This window comes from Calidris pugnax, unplaced genomic scaffold (genome assembly GCF_001431845.1).
Source record: "Calidris pugnax isolate Ruff unplaced genomic scaffold, ASM143184v1 scaffold38, whole genome shotgun sequence".
NCBI classification, from domain to species: domain Eukaryota; kingdom Metazoa; phylum Chordata; class Aves; order Charadriiformes; family Scolopacidae; genus Calidris; species Calidris pugnax.
Genome location: NW_015090995.1, coordinates 18,151,414 through 18,165,910, shown reverse-complemented (window position 1 = coordinate 18,165,910; position 14,497 = coordinate 18,151,414). Strand labels below are relative to the sequence as shown.

The 14,497-nt window shown below is 52.5% G+C and overlaps 1 protein-coding gene across 1 annotated transcript in view; it reads left to right on the top strand.

The window, feature by feature from the left end:
* The window catches only part of PCDH19 (protocadherin 19), a 62,353-nt gene extending 47,862 nt beyond the window's left edge, over nt 1-14,491 (top strand). Inside the window, exon 5 of the mRNA XM_014955304.1 lies at nt 13,673-14,491. Coding sequence (XP_014810790.1) covers nt 13,673-14,262 — 590 coding nt within the window. The 3' untranslated portion in view covers nt 14,263-14,491. The remainder of the gene's footprint in view (nt 1-13,672) is intronic.
* Nucleotides 14,492-14,497: the final 6 nt, after the last annotated feature.

The window sequence follows — 14,497 nt, the reverse complement described above, 5'->3', positions numbered from 1 at the left end:
ATGCAGCAGGGTGCTACCCAGGCTAGGGTACAAATAACTGAAGAATAACCCCAAGGAGAGCCGGATGCTTTCCAAAATCAATCTCCTTTTGCCTGCCCTGATGCCCGTGCCAGCCCAAAGGAGCCTGGTGAAGGTGGTCCATCACCTTGAGCCCTTGCAGGGCATCGAGAGAGGCTCTGGAGGAGGCTGTCACCAGTAGGGCATTACTGTTTAGCCACCTTTATGCCATTTTTACTCCTCCCATCTCTCGGGTGCCTTTTCCACCTTCATTGTCATTTTTTTAGAGCTCTAATGGCACCGTTATTGCTATCACCTCCTTCTCTATGCATCCAGGAGGTGCCCAACTGGCTGGTGCCGCCTCGCGAAGCTCCCGTGGCTCGTCCTCGCCTCTTCCAAGGCTGTTTCTTACTTAATGGCACACACACTGAACGTCAGCGCATTACCATCCCTTTTCCAAGAACAGTCTCCATCCACTCTTCTCTTGTCCCCCAGTGCCTCATCCAATTTAATTAATTATACTTAGTATATTACGCATCCTGTCAAAGTTTTTCCTTTCCGAGGTTTAATGGTTTTTTAATTCTAATGCATGCTGCATGGCTAAGTGTTTCAGAAATGAGGCGAGCGTGCAGTGGCAGAGCAGCAGCATTACAGCCCTGTGCTGCAGACAGCCAGGGTGGATCCCCAGCGAGAGGGAATGACTGCCTTGCCTGCCTCCCCTTCCTTGTCCTCAGAGTGGGGAAGGGAAGGGGGAAATCAGGCTGATTCCCACCCCAGAGGGAGGCATTTGGGTTAAACCTGCCCCCCTTATGGTACATCTCCTGCTCCAGCTGGAGGCTCAGCCCCAGCACTGGCCACCACAACCCCGGTGGTGAACTCCAACATAAAGAACTTGACTCTTCTCCTCACGCTAAATCTGCCTGAAAGCCCCCAAATTACATCAGTCATTTCAGCGTTGCTTTATCCCTATGAAGAAAGGCTGCTTGGAGGATGTGGTGGGGACTAGACCCATCAGGGAACGCCAGCTGGGGCTGGTGCTTATCGCCCTCCACGCGTTGCTTTATCCCTATGAAGAAAGGCTGCGTGGAGGATGCGGTGGGGACTAGACCCATCAGGGAACACCGGCTGGGGCTGGTGCTTATTGCATTTCCCAGTGACAGTTCAAAGGTTTGGTCAGGAAAGTGGTTCAGGAGGAATGACTTTGTGGGGCCTTACACCTCCTAGTTTGGGTATTTCCAGATAAAACCTGCTCAGGCTAAGAGGGTTGTGGGTTGGTGGTTGGTTGGTTGGTTGGTTTTTTTTTTTTCCCTTGCCTGTCAGTGTTGCAAAGTGCTTAGGTTTTGAAAATCCAGCTGGGCTCTGTCTGTCTGTCACCCCGTCACCGGGAGTAACGGTGCCATGGCACGATTTAGCTGACAGCCCTGTGAACCGGGGCCGGGAGCCAACACAACCCAGCCTGACCTCGGGGCAGCGCTGCGGAAAGGCTCCTCGGAGAAATCGGGAATGGCGGGAGGCTGCGCAGGCAGAGAGGTCCGGCCAGAAATCCACCGTGCTGGAGCAGCCCTCCTTGGGGACCAGGAGCCTCCTCCCCACTCCCTTGGAGCCACAGGATGGCAGGACCCCAGGACGACATGCAGACCCCTCACGTCAGACTTGGCATCAGTGCCCAGGTGCCCCTGGGTTGGTATCGGCTTGGCTGGAGCTCTAGAGCCAAATTTTTCCTTCCGGTGCTTACACAGGTCATGGAAGTGTGGTGATTTTCCATACCTCTTGTTCAGCCATCTCCCCTCTTCAGTTTACAGCCCCAGAAAAACTCAAGGATTCGTTTTCCATCCCCCCGTGGCTGCAGGGCCAATGGGATGGGATGGGATGGGATGGGATGGGATGGGATGGGATGGGATGGGATGGGATGGGATGGGATGGGATGGGATGGGATGGGATGGGATGGGATGGGATGGGATGGGATGGGATGGGATGGGATGGGATGGGATGGGATGGGATGGGATGGGATGGGATGGGATGGGATGGGATGGGATGGGATGGGATGGGATGGGATGGGATGGGATGGGATGGGATGGGATGGGATGGGATGGGATGGGATGGGATGGGACAGGACCCCACCTGTGTTGCTGGAAATAGCAAACATTACCTGTTGTTGCAGGTAATGTAATTAGCCTTATATGAGGTTTTAGATTTGACTCTTGGCCTTAGAGTTATTTTATTTTTATATTTATACACTATGATCACTCTCTTAATTAATGAAGGGAAACTTAATTGCCAGAACGACGTTTCGGCTGAATTAATGGGCCAGATTCCCAGGCTTTGGCAGTGATGTGATCTCTTCTGATGGCCATGGGGCCAGCCTAACCCACATTGGTGTTCCCCTGGCATTGCCATTATCCCTCTGTGGTGTGGAGGTCTGTGGCCAGGGCAGAGAGGACCAGGACCATCCTTGTGTTGCGGTGAGTGATGGTGCTGGATCAGGCCTTGGGTGCTGTTGGGTGCTGGACAACGTAGAGCAGCTTTTGCAGATCTGTCGCCATGGTCATCCCCGTTCCCCGTGGGATTTTCTGATGCACCCACCACCCCAGGCCAGCATCTCCTTGTGGGACATCCCTGTGCTCCAGAGGAGAGGATCCACCAGCATGGGAAAGTCTTGTGTTCATCCGAAAAAGAGTTAAAGTAGAACACCAGGGAGGGGACAACGCTGGGCTCCAGGGAGGAGGAGTGAGAGCTCAATGTCATGATGAAGGATGGCCAGCCACCAACGCTTTTGGTTTTAAGAAAAAAAAAAAAGGGAAAAATTCCCTAGCTCTCTCCCAACAGTGGGGAACGCCCCATTGTGCTGGGAAGCCTTCCAGCTCCCTCCGCTCTTCAGAGCTGCACACTTTTAGAAAGTACAAAGAGCTTCTTATAATGTTTTGCCTTGTGGGTACGTCTATGATTAATTCCGTGCAAGCATTACTGGTGCAATAACAATACTGGAGGTCCTAAAACTGAAAAAGGAAACACATTTGGCTCGTACTTCATACACAATCACTTACACTTAAGCTATTGATAGTTGATTGGGATCTGTAGACTGCTGGGCTGGTGCCACTGGGTTTCTGAGCGCATTCAATGGCTGGAACAGACAGCGAGGCTGTAGGTTTTGGCAAGCTGGAGGTCTCATTAGTCAGGCTGACTGTATCTGACACGAGAGATTCCCATCCACCAAGATGAAGCTCACTTCCCTAGGCTTTGGCTGACGTCCCAACAATATTTACATGAAGGACAACAGAGGATCAGTGTTAGATTAAGGCTGTTCCAGTAGGCAGACAGTTAAATATTCTATTGAAATACTCTTTTGATTATTTAGATAATAATGGAGTTTATGCATGTCCTTGAGAAATCTGGGGAAAGGCAGTTGTTTTATGCTAAGCATGCAAAGATGTGTTTAATCTTGATAATAGGAGTAAATTATGTATCAGCGTTTATAACCGCGGCTCCTCTATTTCTCACTTGTTGTGTGGAAGCACCAGAAACCTCGCGGGGACGGCAGAGCCAGGCCGGGAGGGTGCCCAGGAGATGGGGGTCTCCCCTGCATCCCCGCTCCTGCCGGCATCCCGGCCCTCCGCATCCCTGCGGGGAGAGGATGAGGATGAAGATGGCTTCTTCTGCTTCATCCTGGCCATGGGAGGTGCTTTAATACACTTCATACGCCCTGAGCCCCCCAAGGGGTGTAGGTGGGTAGGGAGGGCAGGGATGCTGCTCCCACAGGCGCTGGGCCAGGAGCTGGCCCGGTACAAGCAGCTGGGAATTGCTTTTTATTTCCCCAAATTGTAATTTCTGTTTTGCTGGATTTTTACCCAAATCGTGGAGCAGCTATCTTGCGAGCAGCGCCTAATTTCGAATGGGACAGGGTAGTAATTGGATTTATTGCTGCCGTTGGAACGTGGCTGCCTGGCTGGTCCCGCCTTACCCCGGCACAAAGTGTGAATTTTTCCCTTTTGGATTTGACAATAGCGGCGAAAAGTAACCTTTGGATTAATTTGCTTTAGTGACTAAAGTCCCATTAAATGGAAGGCAGCTGGTGTCAAAGGCATAAATGGAGACAAAGTTTTGCTCCCAATTGTGGGAAATGTGTTTAAACAGACTAGAAATGCTTCCATCTCTGCAGGGTATAATATACTCAAATGGTTACATTAACATGAAAAAAATATAAGAAAGAGCGTATTTAGGACAATCCCTCTGTATCCAGTGTTAATGAAATTGAATTCCAGTAATGAAGTCACAGGGTTGTATCCTGCGCTGGTACCTGCCATTAGCCTTAACGGGAGCTGTGCCTACCAATTAGGGAGCATAATGCTTCGAGATGGAAAAGGTCCATGGCATCCCAGAGCCTTCTCCTCTCCGAGGGCCGGATCCTGCATCCCAGCATCACTCAGGATGTTAATGAGCCCTGCACGCAGGCACGAGGAGCGGAGGTTCGGAGGTGAAATCCCCGCCGCTCAGGGGCCGGCACGAGCTCTATGGACCACTTAAGTCCTCAGAAAAGGATTATAATTGGAGTTTAAATGGCGTGTTCCACCAGCCCTCTGAAGGGGAATTAATTTTGCTGTGCGAACGAGGTGGGGATTGGCCCACGGTCCCCGCTAAAGGGGGGCAGCCAGCATTAAATTGCATCCCAGCCCCTAACACCTCCTGGGTCTGGCTGAACCCCGACTCCTCTCACCTGGGTTGATCACCCTCCTTCCCACAGCCGCCTTCTCATGCCTGGAAAGATGTTTTTCCAGAAAAAATCTTTGGCATCAAACCTCTCTTCCAGCCTGTAGCCGGCCAGGGGCCCTAGGCGGGTCGGTGTGTGGGTCTTCATTCAGGAGACAAGGAATGTTCTGCAGAGGAAAAGGGGTTACTAATGGGAATATAGAGCAGGGGAAGAGGTGAATGGACCAAACCCCCCCAAACTGGTGTGAATCCCTGTGTGTCCCTGGCACGTCCCGGGAGCCACCTGTGTCCGCAGCAGCCGGGAGCGAGCCCCAGGGCATCTCTGTGTTGGCCATCACAGAAGCTCTGCCCAACGAGCTGCACTCAGCCATGGGTCCTCATCAGCAACTGCCCCATAAATTAATCTAATTCACATCCCTTGTTTCGTTAAAATAATTCCTCGCGGGCATTTTGCTTTGTCCGAGCGCCGTTGACCTCCTGTGTCGGGACAGACAATCCAGGATTAAAAAAATACAGCATTTTTGAGCTTGCATAAATCCCGGACAATGGGGAAAAAGAGAGGAAAAAAAGAAAGGCTCCTCGTTGCGGTAAAGAACATTTGTCACTGTCCCTGGTTATTAGTATCCCGAGCATTGTGTGAGGGAAGCCACGCCAGGATTACATTTCTGCATAGACTGGAGATTTCTTATTAGGAAAGGCGAAGAAGGCTCTGTAAAAGCCCATAGGTCAAAAATATAATACACTATTCCCCACCTCTTGTTTCCTGATATTATGCTATTACGGGAGATAAGGGAGAGGTGCAGAGTCTTAATTTACAAGCAAATGATGAACCATGGCTGGGGACTGTTTGTATTTTGCTCGAGCTTATTATTTTATCTGGAGCGTGATGGGGTGGATGGGCTGCTCCCCCCCTGGGAGGAGCCTCTCCGGGTGGGATGGAGGGGAGGTGGGCTCCCCAGCAGGCCCAGGGTGCCCCACGGGGGCTCGGAGACATGCCCCCCACCTTCTGGTGTGCATCCCTTAAGAGAACTAAGGTGCTGGAGTTGAAAAGAAACCCCGAAATAGCTGGAAAGAGGAGTGTTAAATAATGCAGCTGCGCATTGTCCATGAAAGATGGCTAACCATGAGTAAACATCAACAGCAGTGTTTGATCCCTTCATGTTTACTATTTATTCATATTTATTATTCATAAATTCAGTCACAAACGTTAGGCCTGCACCCCAGTGAGACATTTGCATTTTATTTTAAGTTTGATTTTTTCTCCCCCCCCCCACCCGGCTAACCATGAGTAAACATCAACAGCAGTGTTTGATCCCTTCATGTTTACTATTTATTCATATTTATTATTCATAAATTCAGTCACAAACGTTAGGCCTGCACCCCAGTGAGACATTTGCATTTTATTTTAAGTTTGATTTTTTCTCCCCCCCCCCCAGCCCCCACTCCTTCCTCTTAGTTTCGTGAACTGAGATTTGATGATTTGCTTTTCCACATCGTTCCCATGCTGGCTCTCCCTGGCTTTCCTCTTCTTGTTTCAGGAAGAGATTTCTAACATGGAAAAGTGATATTTGAATAGATTCCCCTAAGGCAATCAATTTACTTTTAATTTGTCTGGAACTAAGCTTTTCTTTGTTGCAATGAGAAAGGATTGAAACTGCTGTAAAATTTATTAGCTTCCAGGAAGATTTTGAAATGAATTTTTTAATGATCGTGCTGTTTGCTGTACCCAGGAGCAGTGTCATCGTGATTACAGTATAATCACTGGGTTGTTGAAGAAACACCAAAATGTGGAGATAAAGCCAGGCTCCGACAGGATGGTACCTACAGAACCAGCCCAGATTCGGGCACATGTACCCTGCTCTGGCACAATGCTCCCCCGTGCCCCCCATCCCAGCCAGGCTGAGATTCTTCCCGTCTCCCCCTTTTTTTTTTATCCTTATTTTTCCTTTTCAAGCGACTCCTCCTCTCCTTTTCCTTGCTCCCCATGTAATAGCACAAATGAGCTCTACTTACTCACCCCGGCAAAGCTGCTCTGACATGGATTGGATTGAACTGAGCGGCTGTTTGAAAATGGAAACTCCAGGGACTATTGTCATCGCCCAAATTGCACCTTAGATTGTATAACAGCACATGTCATCTGGCCATTTATCAGGAATATTACATTCCCAGGCACTTGCACCTTGCTACGATTTAACTTTGTCTCTTTGGCCAGCGCTGCGATTCCGCTGGAGATAATTCAATTGCTCCGAGAGCTGAGCCTTGCACGCCCGCTTCACAGAATCACAGAATCTTAGTGGTTGGAAGGGACCTCCAAGATCATCAAGTCCAACCACAAAAAAAAAAAAAACCAACAAAAAAAAACCCAACCACCAAACAAATACAAATACAAAACACACCACACCAAACGCCCACCAAAACCACCGCACCCACCAACTAAACCCCACACTCAACACCTCGCCATAAATCAATAACCTTGGGCACTAGAGCATGCCCTGAAGAGCCATGTCTATACGTTTCTTCAATCCCTCCAGGGATGGTGACTCCACCACCTCCCTGGGCAGGCTGTTCCAGTGCCTGACCACTCTCTCAGTAAAGTAGTTCTTTCTAATATCTAATCTGAATCTCCCTTGCCCCAACTTCAGACCATTTCCTCTGGTCTTGTTGTTCGTCCTTTGGGAGAAGAGGCCAACACCTGCCTCTCTCCACCCTCCTTTCAGGTAGTTGTAGAGGGCAATGAGGTCTCCCCTCAGCCTCCTCTTCTCCAAACTAAACATGCCCAGTTCCCTCAGCCTTTCCTCAGGGAACTTCGTGGTGCTCCACCGCAGAACCCCGACTGAACCACCTGGATATTCATCAATCCTTCCTTTTAACAAGAGAAGACCCCCTGCGGGGCGGGGGGGGCAGAGCTGGAGGCTCTGTTGCTCCAGTGCCCACCCCGTGTCCTCTCCTGGGGTCCTCCCGGCTCTTGGGCATCCATCCCATCTCCGTGCTCTCTTGGCCAAGGGCTTTCATGGTGGGACTGGAACCTGCTGGAGGTTGGACCCCTTGGATGGGTGCTGTGCTGGGCTCAGCCCTGGGAATTAGGGCAGTCCCAGCATTTAATGCCACCTCCCTGCTTCTTGTATCACTGTCTGCTCTCCACCAGAGATGGTCGCTGTGCATCTGCCCACAGATGAGCTGGGGGTTTCCTTGGTCTCTCCCACCAGGTTTTCCTGCAGCCACTGGTTCTCGGCAGCCTCAGGCAGGGCAGGCAGGGCTGGCTGGGACTCATTATTAGTTGCCTTCATGCTGGTCCCCGAGGTGAGAGTAGAGAAGGTTTGAAATCCGGAGCTCAACATGGGTTTTGCCGTACTTGTTGAGGAGCATATTTATTCCAGAGGTGGCTGGTGGTTTTATTTTGTTTCCTATTTGCTATGTGAGAGCTTACGTTTAGCAATAACATATTTTTTCTGCCAAGCCTGGCTTCAGGATATCTGCTCACCTCTTGATGGTGAAGCTTCTGCCGGGATGTTTTGCACCTTGGGGGGAAGCAATTTTAAAAGCGACCTTGCCCTAAGGTGCTCTGAAATGAGATTCTGGATTTGTGTGGGGCCAAGGCAGAATGGCTGAAAAATGGAGGTTTGACTGGTGTACCCCGTGGGCCAGGCTGCATGGCCATCACCTCTGTGTGGCTGCATGGCCATCACCCCTGCGTGGCTGTCACCCCTGTGTGTCACCCGGTGAGCTCCTCAGCATCTCTCCGGACACCCTGTGTGTGACACGGAGCCACATTTGGGATGGGATGATGTTCTTGGCTCCTTGGAAAGTTCAGCCCAGCTCAGGGTGGCTCGCACAGCCCCAGCCATGATGTCCCCCTTCCCCAGGTGTGATGTCCCCCTTCCCCAGCCCATGCCAGCCACCAGGTCCTAGCCAGCCTTGGGCTCCTCTGGGACTCCTGTGCGGGCTGAGGTGTCTGTTCCGTGGCAGAGCTCACCCAGTGCTGCCTCTCCGTTGTTTCCTCCTCCCCTGGCTCCCCGGTGGGCAGGAGTTTCATGCCAGCTTGCCCGAGCCCCTGCCATCGGTGGGAAGCCACCCGTCCTGGCCACCTGCCACCCCTCACCTCCAGCACCGTTATTACCTGGGCTTTGCTCCTTGTATGAAGAACATTTTTTTTTAGTGCAGACAGTTGACAGCCGTATTGACTCGGGCAGGTCTCGGGCCATAAAAGAATTTCCTGTTGTCCTATTTCCGATTGTTAAAGTGATAAAAAACCACCAAGACAGAGCAGTGCAATAAAGAGCGGGTGAAGGGGGATGACCGTCCTGGGTGCCATCAGGGCTGGGTGAGTCACTGCAAAGGGCAGTGCCAGCAGAGCTGGCCGGTGGCTCGGTGCCTGCCTCTGCTTTGGGGCAGGAGCTGCTCCTGCAGAGGAGGAGGATGTGGGGTGGCAGCCCCAGGATCAGGGAGGAGCCCAAAGCCCTTTGAGCCTGGACCTGGGATAGTGGAGGAGTGGTGTGGCTTTTGTGTGTGTCAACAGGGCATGCTTGTGGTGTAAAAGCAGTGTTTTATGTCAACGAGAGGGTTGATCATAGAAGCATAGAATGGTTTGGGTTGGAAGGGACCTTAAAGATCATCTAGTTCCACCCCCCTGCCCTGGGCAGGGACACCTCCCACCACACCAGGTTGCTCCAAGCCCCATCCAACCTGGTCTTGAACCCCTCCAGGGATGGGGCAGCCACAGCTTCTCTGGGCAACCTGGGCCAGGCTCTCACCACCCTCACAGCAAAGAATTTCTTCCTGGTATCTCATCTAAATCTCCCCTCTTCCAATTTAAAACCATTACCCCTTAAAGTAAGGGGTAATCACCCCTTGAGATGGTCATGGGTGGGTAGATCCTCCTTCTGCCACGGAGAAGTGGCTCCTGCTCAGGGCTCTGTGCTGGTCCCCGTGTCTGCTGCCTGACACATGTTGTCCCCGAGCTCAGGATGGTTTCTGGCTGTGGGACCATCGTCTCTGCAGACCAAAGCTGAGACGTGTGGTGGGGACAAGAGCAGGAAGACAGAACGTGTCTACCTGTTGTCTTCACGTCTGTGGATGGATGGTGACTCCTGTCCCTCTGCCTGTCAGCACGGCATCCTTCATACTTGTTACATTCCCTTCGTAAAATAAAAGGGGGAAACGGTATAATTCAATGTCCTGCTTTTCAGCTCTTCTTCTGCCTGCATTTCAGCTGCGGCTGGCACGACTTGCAGACAGGCATCTTGGTGCCCAAAGCGGATCATCTGCCCAGCAGATAGGCTTTAGGAAAACCCCTCCGAAAGCACGGGGCCTTTCTAGGCTTTGAGGAACATCCACTTGCTGTGCAGTAACTGGTGAAGTCCTCAATTCTTTTTTAACTGTAAAATGTGCCCTGGACGGAGCGTGGTTTGCCTGGGCTGCGGTGGTCCCATGGACGTGGGGCTGTGCAAGGAAGGTGAGGAGCAGCAGCATCCCCCGGCCTTTCTGCTGGATGGACCAGCCATCCCAGCACATTCCCAGATCTGGCCTTTCATCTTTGTGGTGAGACCAGAGTGATGTGTGCTCCGGCAACGCGCCCAAGGTCACACAGCACAATAAATCAGCGTCTCGTCGGGGATGAGAACCCAAGATATTTCTGTAGCCCCTCCAGCCATCACCAAGTCCTCTGCTATCGCAGCCAGACTACACAACTTCGTATGCCTGTAGCATCCTTTTGAAGTTAAGCTGTGGATAAATAGGCAGACAGCAACACTTTTTGGGCAATTTTTCTCTTTTTTTTTTTTTATTTTTTTTTTTTATTTTATTTTCCTCAAGTACTTGAAAGTAACAGAATCAAACTATTAAGAGCGCGGGCTTTTAGATCTCGGCGCAGGTTGTTCTGCATGTGAGGCTCAAGAGCATCCTTGTCTCAAACTGCCCAAACCCCAGACCTCCTGCACAGCCACCCGGCGCCACGCTCCGCACCACCGGGTAGCTGCTCTCATGTAGAGAAAAAGCTTATGTTTTACCCATAGATTTTTCAATTAATTGGCTTCTTCTCCTTTAAAAAAAAAAAAAAATTTTTTTTTTTTTTTTGGAGGTCTGCCTTTTACTCGTTTATTCTCTGTAAGTGTTAAGCTGCTCATATTTTGGCGCATTGTGTTATGTGCTGCGAATTTTTATCAGCCGCCCTAGCGCTGGGATGTGGTGGAAATACCAATGTGCCTGAGGAGCGGAGGTTATGCACACAGACGTACAGAGCATCGAAATGAAGGCTTTGCAGGCAGAGGGGAAGCAAACCTTCGGGCTTGCTCTGGTGTCTGCACCTTCACAGGCTCCCGTCCATCTAGCCGGCACCGGCCGAGCGCCGGCTCCTACGGATAACGGCACGGGTGCTCGGATGCTGCTTTGCAGGTGGATGGGAAGGAGCTACATCTCTGCGTAGGAGAAGGCTGTGCTTTATGAGGGCTGGCTGCAGTTACACATTCCCATCCAATGAAGGAAGAGGCTGAAATGCAGCCGGCAGCCTGCGGTGTTCGGAGGGATCCACGGCGGGATGCTCAGCAAAGGCTGGGGATGTCCAGAGTCCTGGGTTTTTGCTTTCCAGATTTCACTGAATTTCACTGAATTTTAGAGTTGGAAGGGACCATAGAGATCATCTAGTCCAACTCCCCTGCTGAAGCAGGATTGCCTAGAGCTAGAGCATGTTACTCAGGAGCATCCAGGCGGGTCTTGAAAATCTCCAAGGAAGGGGACTCCACACCCTCCCTGGGCAGCCTGTTCCAGGGCTCTGTCACCCTCCCCGTGAAGAAGTTTCTCCTCATATTTGAGGAGGTTCCAACCTTATGTTCCAACTTGTGCCCGTTGCCCCTCGTCCTCTCACTGGGAACCACTGAAAAGAGTCTGGCTCCCTCCTCCTTCAACCCTCCCTTGAGATACCTGTAGGCATTGATAAGGTCTCCCCTCCCTTTGCACTTGGCTGAGCCCTGGTTTGTCCATCCGTGGTGGGGGGGTGAGGTCCTGCGGTCCCTCAGGGACGCGTGCGAGCGTCGGGCAGGAGGGTTTGCAGAGCTGGGTTGTAGGCATTGATAAGGTCTCCCCTCCCTTTGCACTTGGCTGAGCCCTGGTTTGTCCATCCGTGGTGGGGGGGTGAGGTCCTGCGGTCCCTCAGGGACGCGTGCGAGCGTCGGGCAGGAGGGTTTGCAGAGCTGGGCAGGGAAGGTCCTGGGAGAGGGTTAAGGCACCAGGCCGTATCTCAGCCCTGCGGAGTGGTGTCGGGACAGCCCCGAGTGGAGAGAAGGGATCTTTATTGCTCCGGTATGAATAAAGCCCCAGCGCTGGGAATGACACATTTAATCTTCAGTGGAGTGGGCAGTCTCGGGGATTTATAAAGCCTCTGTCGCGCGGGAGGTCAGCGGGGATTAAGCAAAAAGGAAAAACACAAATATACACCAAAGAACCCAAAGAAAACACACCCCCCTCCCTCCGCTGTCTTTCCCTCTCTGCAAAAAGTCAGGCTTAAAAATCACATCAGACTGAGCTTAAAAACAGAGAATCATGGAATGGTTCAGGTTGGAAGGGACCTCAAAGACCATCCAGTTCCAACCCCCCTGCCCTGGGCAGGGACACCTCCCACCAGACCAGGTTGCTCCAAGCCCCATCCAGCCTGGCCTTGAACCCCTCCAGGGATGGGGCAGCCACAGCTTCTCTGGGCAACCTGAGCCAGGCTCTCACCACCCTCAGAATAAAGACTTTCTCCCTGAGATCTCATCTCAATCTCCCCTCTTTCAGTTTAAAACCGTTCCCCCTTGTCCTGTCTCTCCCTTCCCTGATGAGGAGTCCCTCCCCATCTCTCCTGGAGCCCTTTTAGGGACTGGAAGGGGCTCTGAGGTGGCTTTGGGCACTGGTTGCTGATGCCAGAAGGTGGTGGCTGGGAGCAGGGTTGTCACGGGGACAGACCCTGGGACACATTCACAGCCCTAACTCCCTTCCCCAGGCTGGTGGCAGCAAGTGACACACGACCTGTTGGAACTTGACCTCCTGAGCAGCAGAAAATATCAGTAAAAAATAAAAAAACCCTATCCCTCTTCCAAGCCCTCCCATAAGACCAGTTGCTCTTTGGGGTAGGATAACGGCTGCCTGGGTGGGAGCGATGGAGGAGAGAGGGAGAAATAACCCCCTGCACCAGCACAGGTTGGGGGTGACCTGCTGGAGAGCAGCTCTGAGGAAAAAGACCTGGGAGTTCTTGCGGACAGCGGGATGACCATGAGCCAGCAATGTGCCCTGGTGGCCAACTGGGCCAATGGCATTCAGGGGGGCATCAAGAAGAGTGTGGCCAGCAGGTCAAGAGGGGTCATCCTCCCCCTCTGCTCTGCCCTGGTGAGGTCCCATCTGGAGCACTGGGTCCAGTTCTGGGCCACTCAGTTTAAGAAGGACAGGGAACTGCTGGAGTGGGTACAGAAAAGGGCCACAAAGATGATGAGGGGCCTGGAGCATCTCTCCTATGGGAGGGACTGAGGGACTTGGGTCTTTTTAGTCTTGAGAAGAGAAGGCTTAGGGGAGATCTAATTAATGCATACAAATACTTAAAGGGAGGGTGTCAGGAGGATGGGGCTGGTCTTTTTTCAGTGGTGCCCAGTGACAGGACAAGAGGAAATGGGCACAAACTTGAGTATAAGAAGTTCCACCTAAACATGAGGAGGAACTTCTTTACTGTGAGAGTGGCAGAGCCCTGGCAGAGGCTGCCCAGGGAGGTGGTGGAGTCTCCTTCTCTGGAGACATTCAAAAACCACCTAGACAAGATCCTGTGCAACCTGATCTAGGTAGAGCCACTCCGGTGGGGGGGTTGGACTTGATGATCTCCAGAGGTCCCTTCCAACCCCATGTGATTCTATGATTCTATGATGGCTTGGCAGGGGGTTCCCCAGCCCGGGCAGGGTTTGGCACCCCAACTCTCCCCCCCAAGTTGACCATCGCTTGTGTTTTATCCCCGCAGATCAGAGTGAAGGATTCCACTGCCGGGAGGAGTGCCGCATCCTGGGCCACTCGGACAGGTGCTGGATGCCCCGCGGCGCCCTCCCCAGCCGCGCCAAGTCCCCCGAGCACGGCAGGAACGTCATCTCCCTCTCCATCGAGGCGACGGCGGTGGACGCGGAGCCTTACGCAGACTGCAGCACAAAAAGGACCTTCGCCACCTTCGGCAAGGAGGGCGGCGAGCCCTTGGCCGAGGAGCGGTTGGCCAACCCCAAAGGTAAAAGAACGGTGGACCAGGCCGCCTGCAGCCCCAAGGTGAGCGGTGCCGTCCGTGAGGCGGGCAACGGCTGCGAGGCCGTCAGCCCCGTCACCTCGCCCCTCCACCTGAAGAGCCCTTTGGCCGGCAAGCCGGCGGCTACCTACGGCGCCGGGCATTGCGTCGGCAACCGGGAACGGGAGCCCTTTGGGAACAGTGGTCCCTCCCGGCCTACGGAGGCAGAGCCCCGGGGGGCGGACAGCGAGAGCGGAGGGCAGGAGGGCAACCCCCTCCTCCAGGAACGCCGGGACAAGGACTCCCCCGGAGCCCGGAGACTAAAAGACATCGTCCTCTGAGCGGCCAGAGGAGGAGGATGGAGGATGGATGGATGGAGGAGGAGGAATGAGGGACCGCACGACTCCCAGCGCAGATTGTTTTTATCGCTTACCAATGGTTCACAGATTGCTGTATTTAAAAGCTTTCCCTAAATGTATTGTTTATAAATGAAGCTATCGTTAATGTGACAATCCCACTCGTCTCAACAGGGGTGTGCAGCCGGAGCAAAGTAGCTGGGGTTTTGCTTGCGCCGGG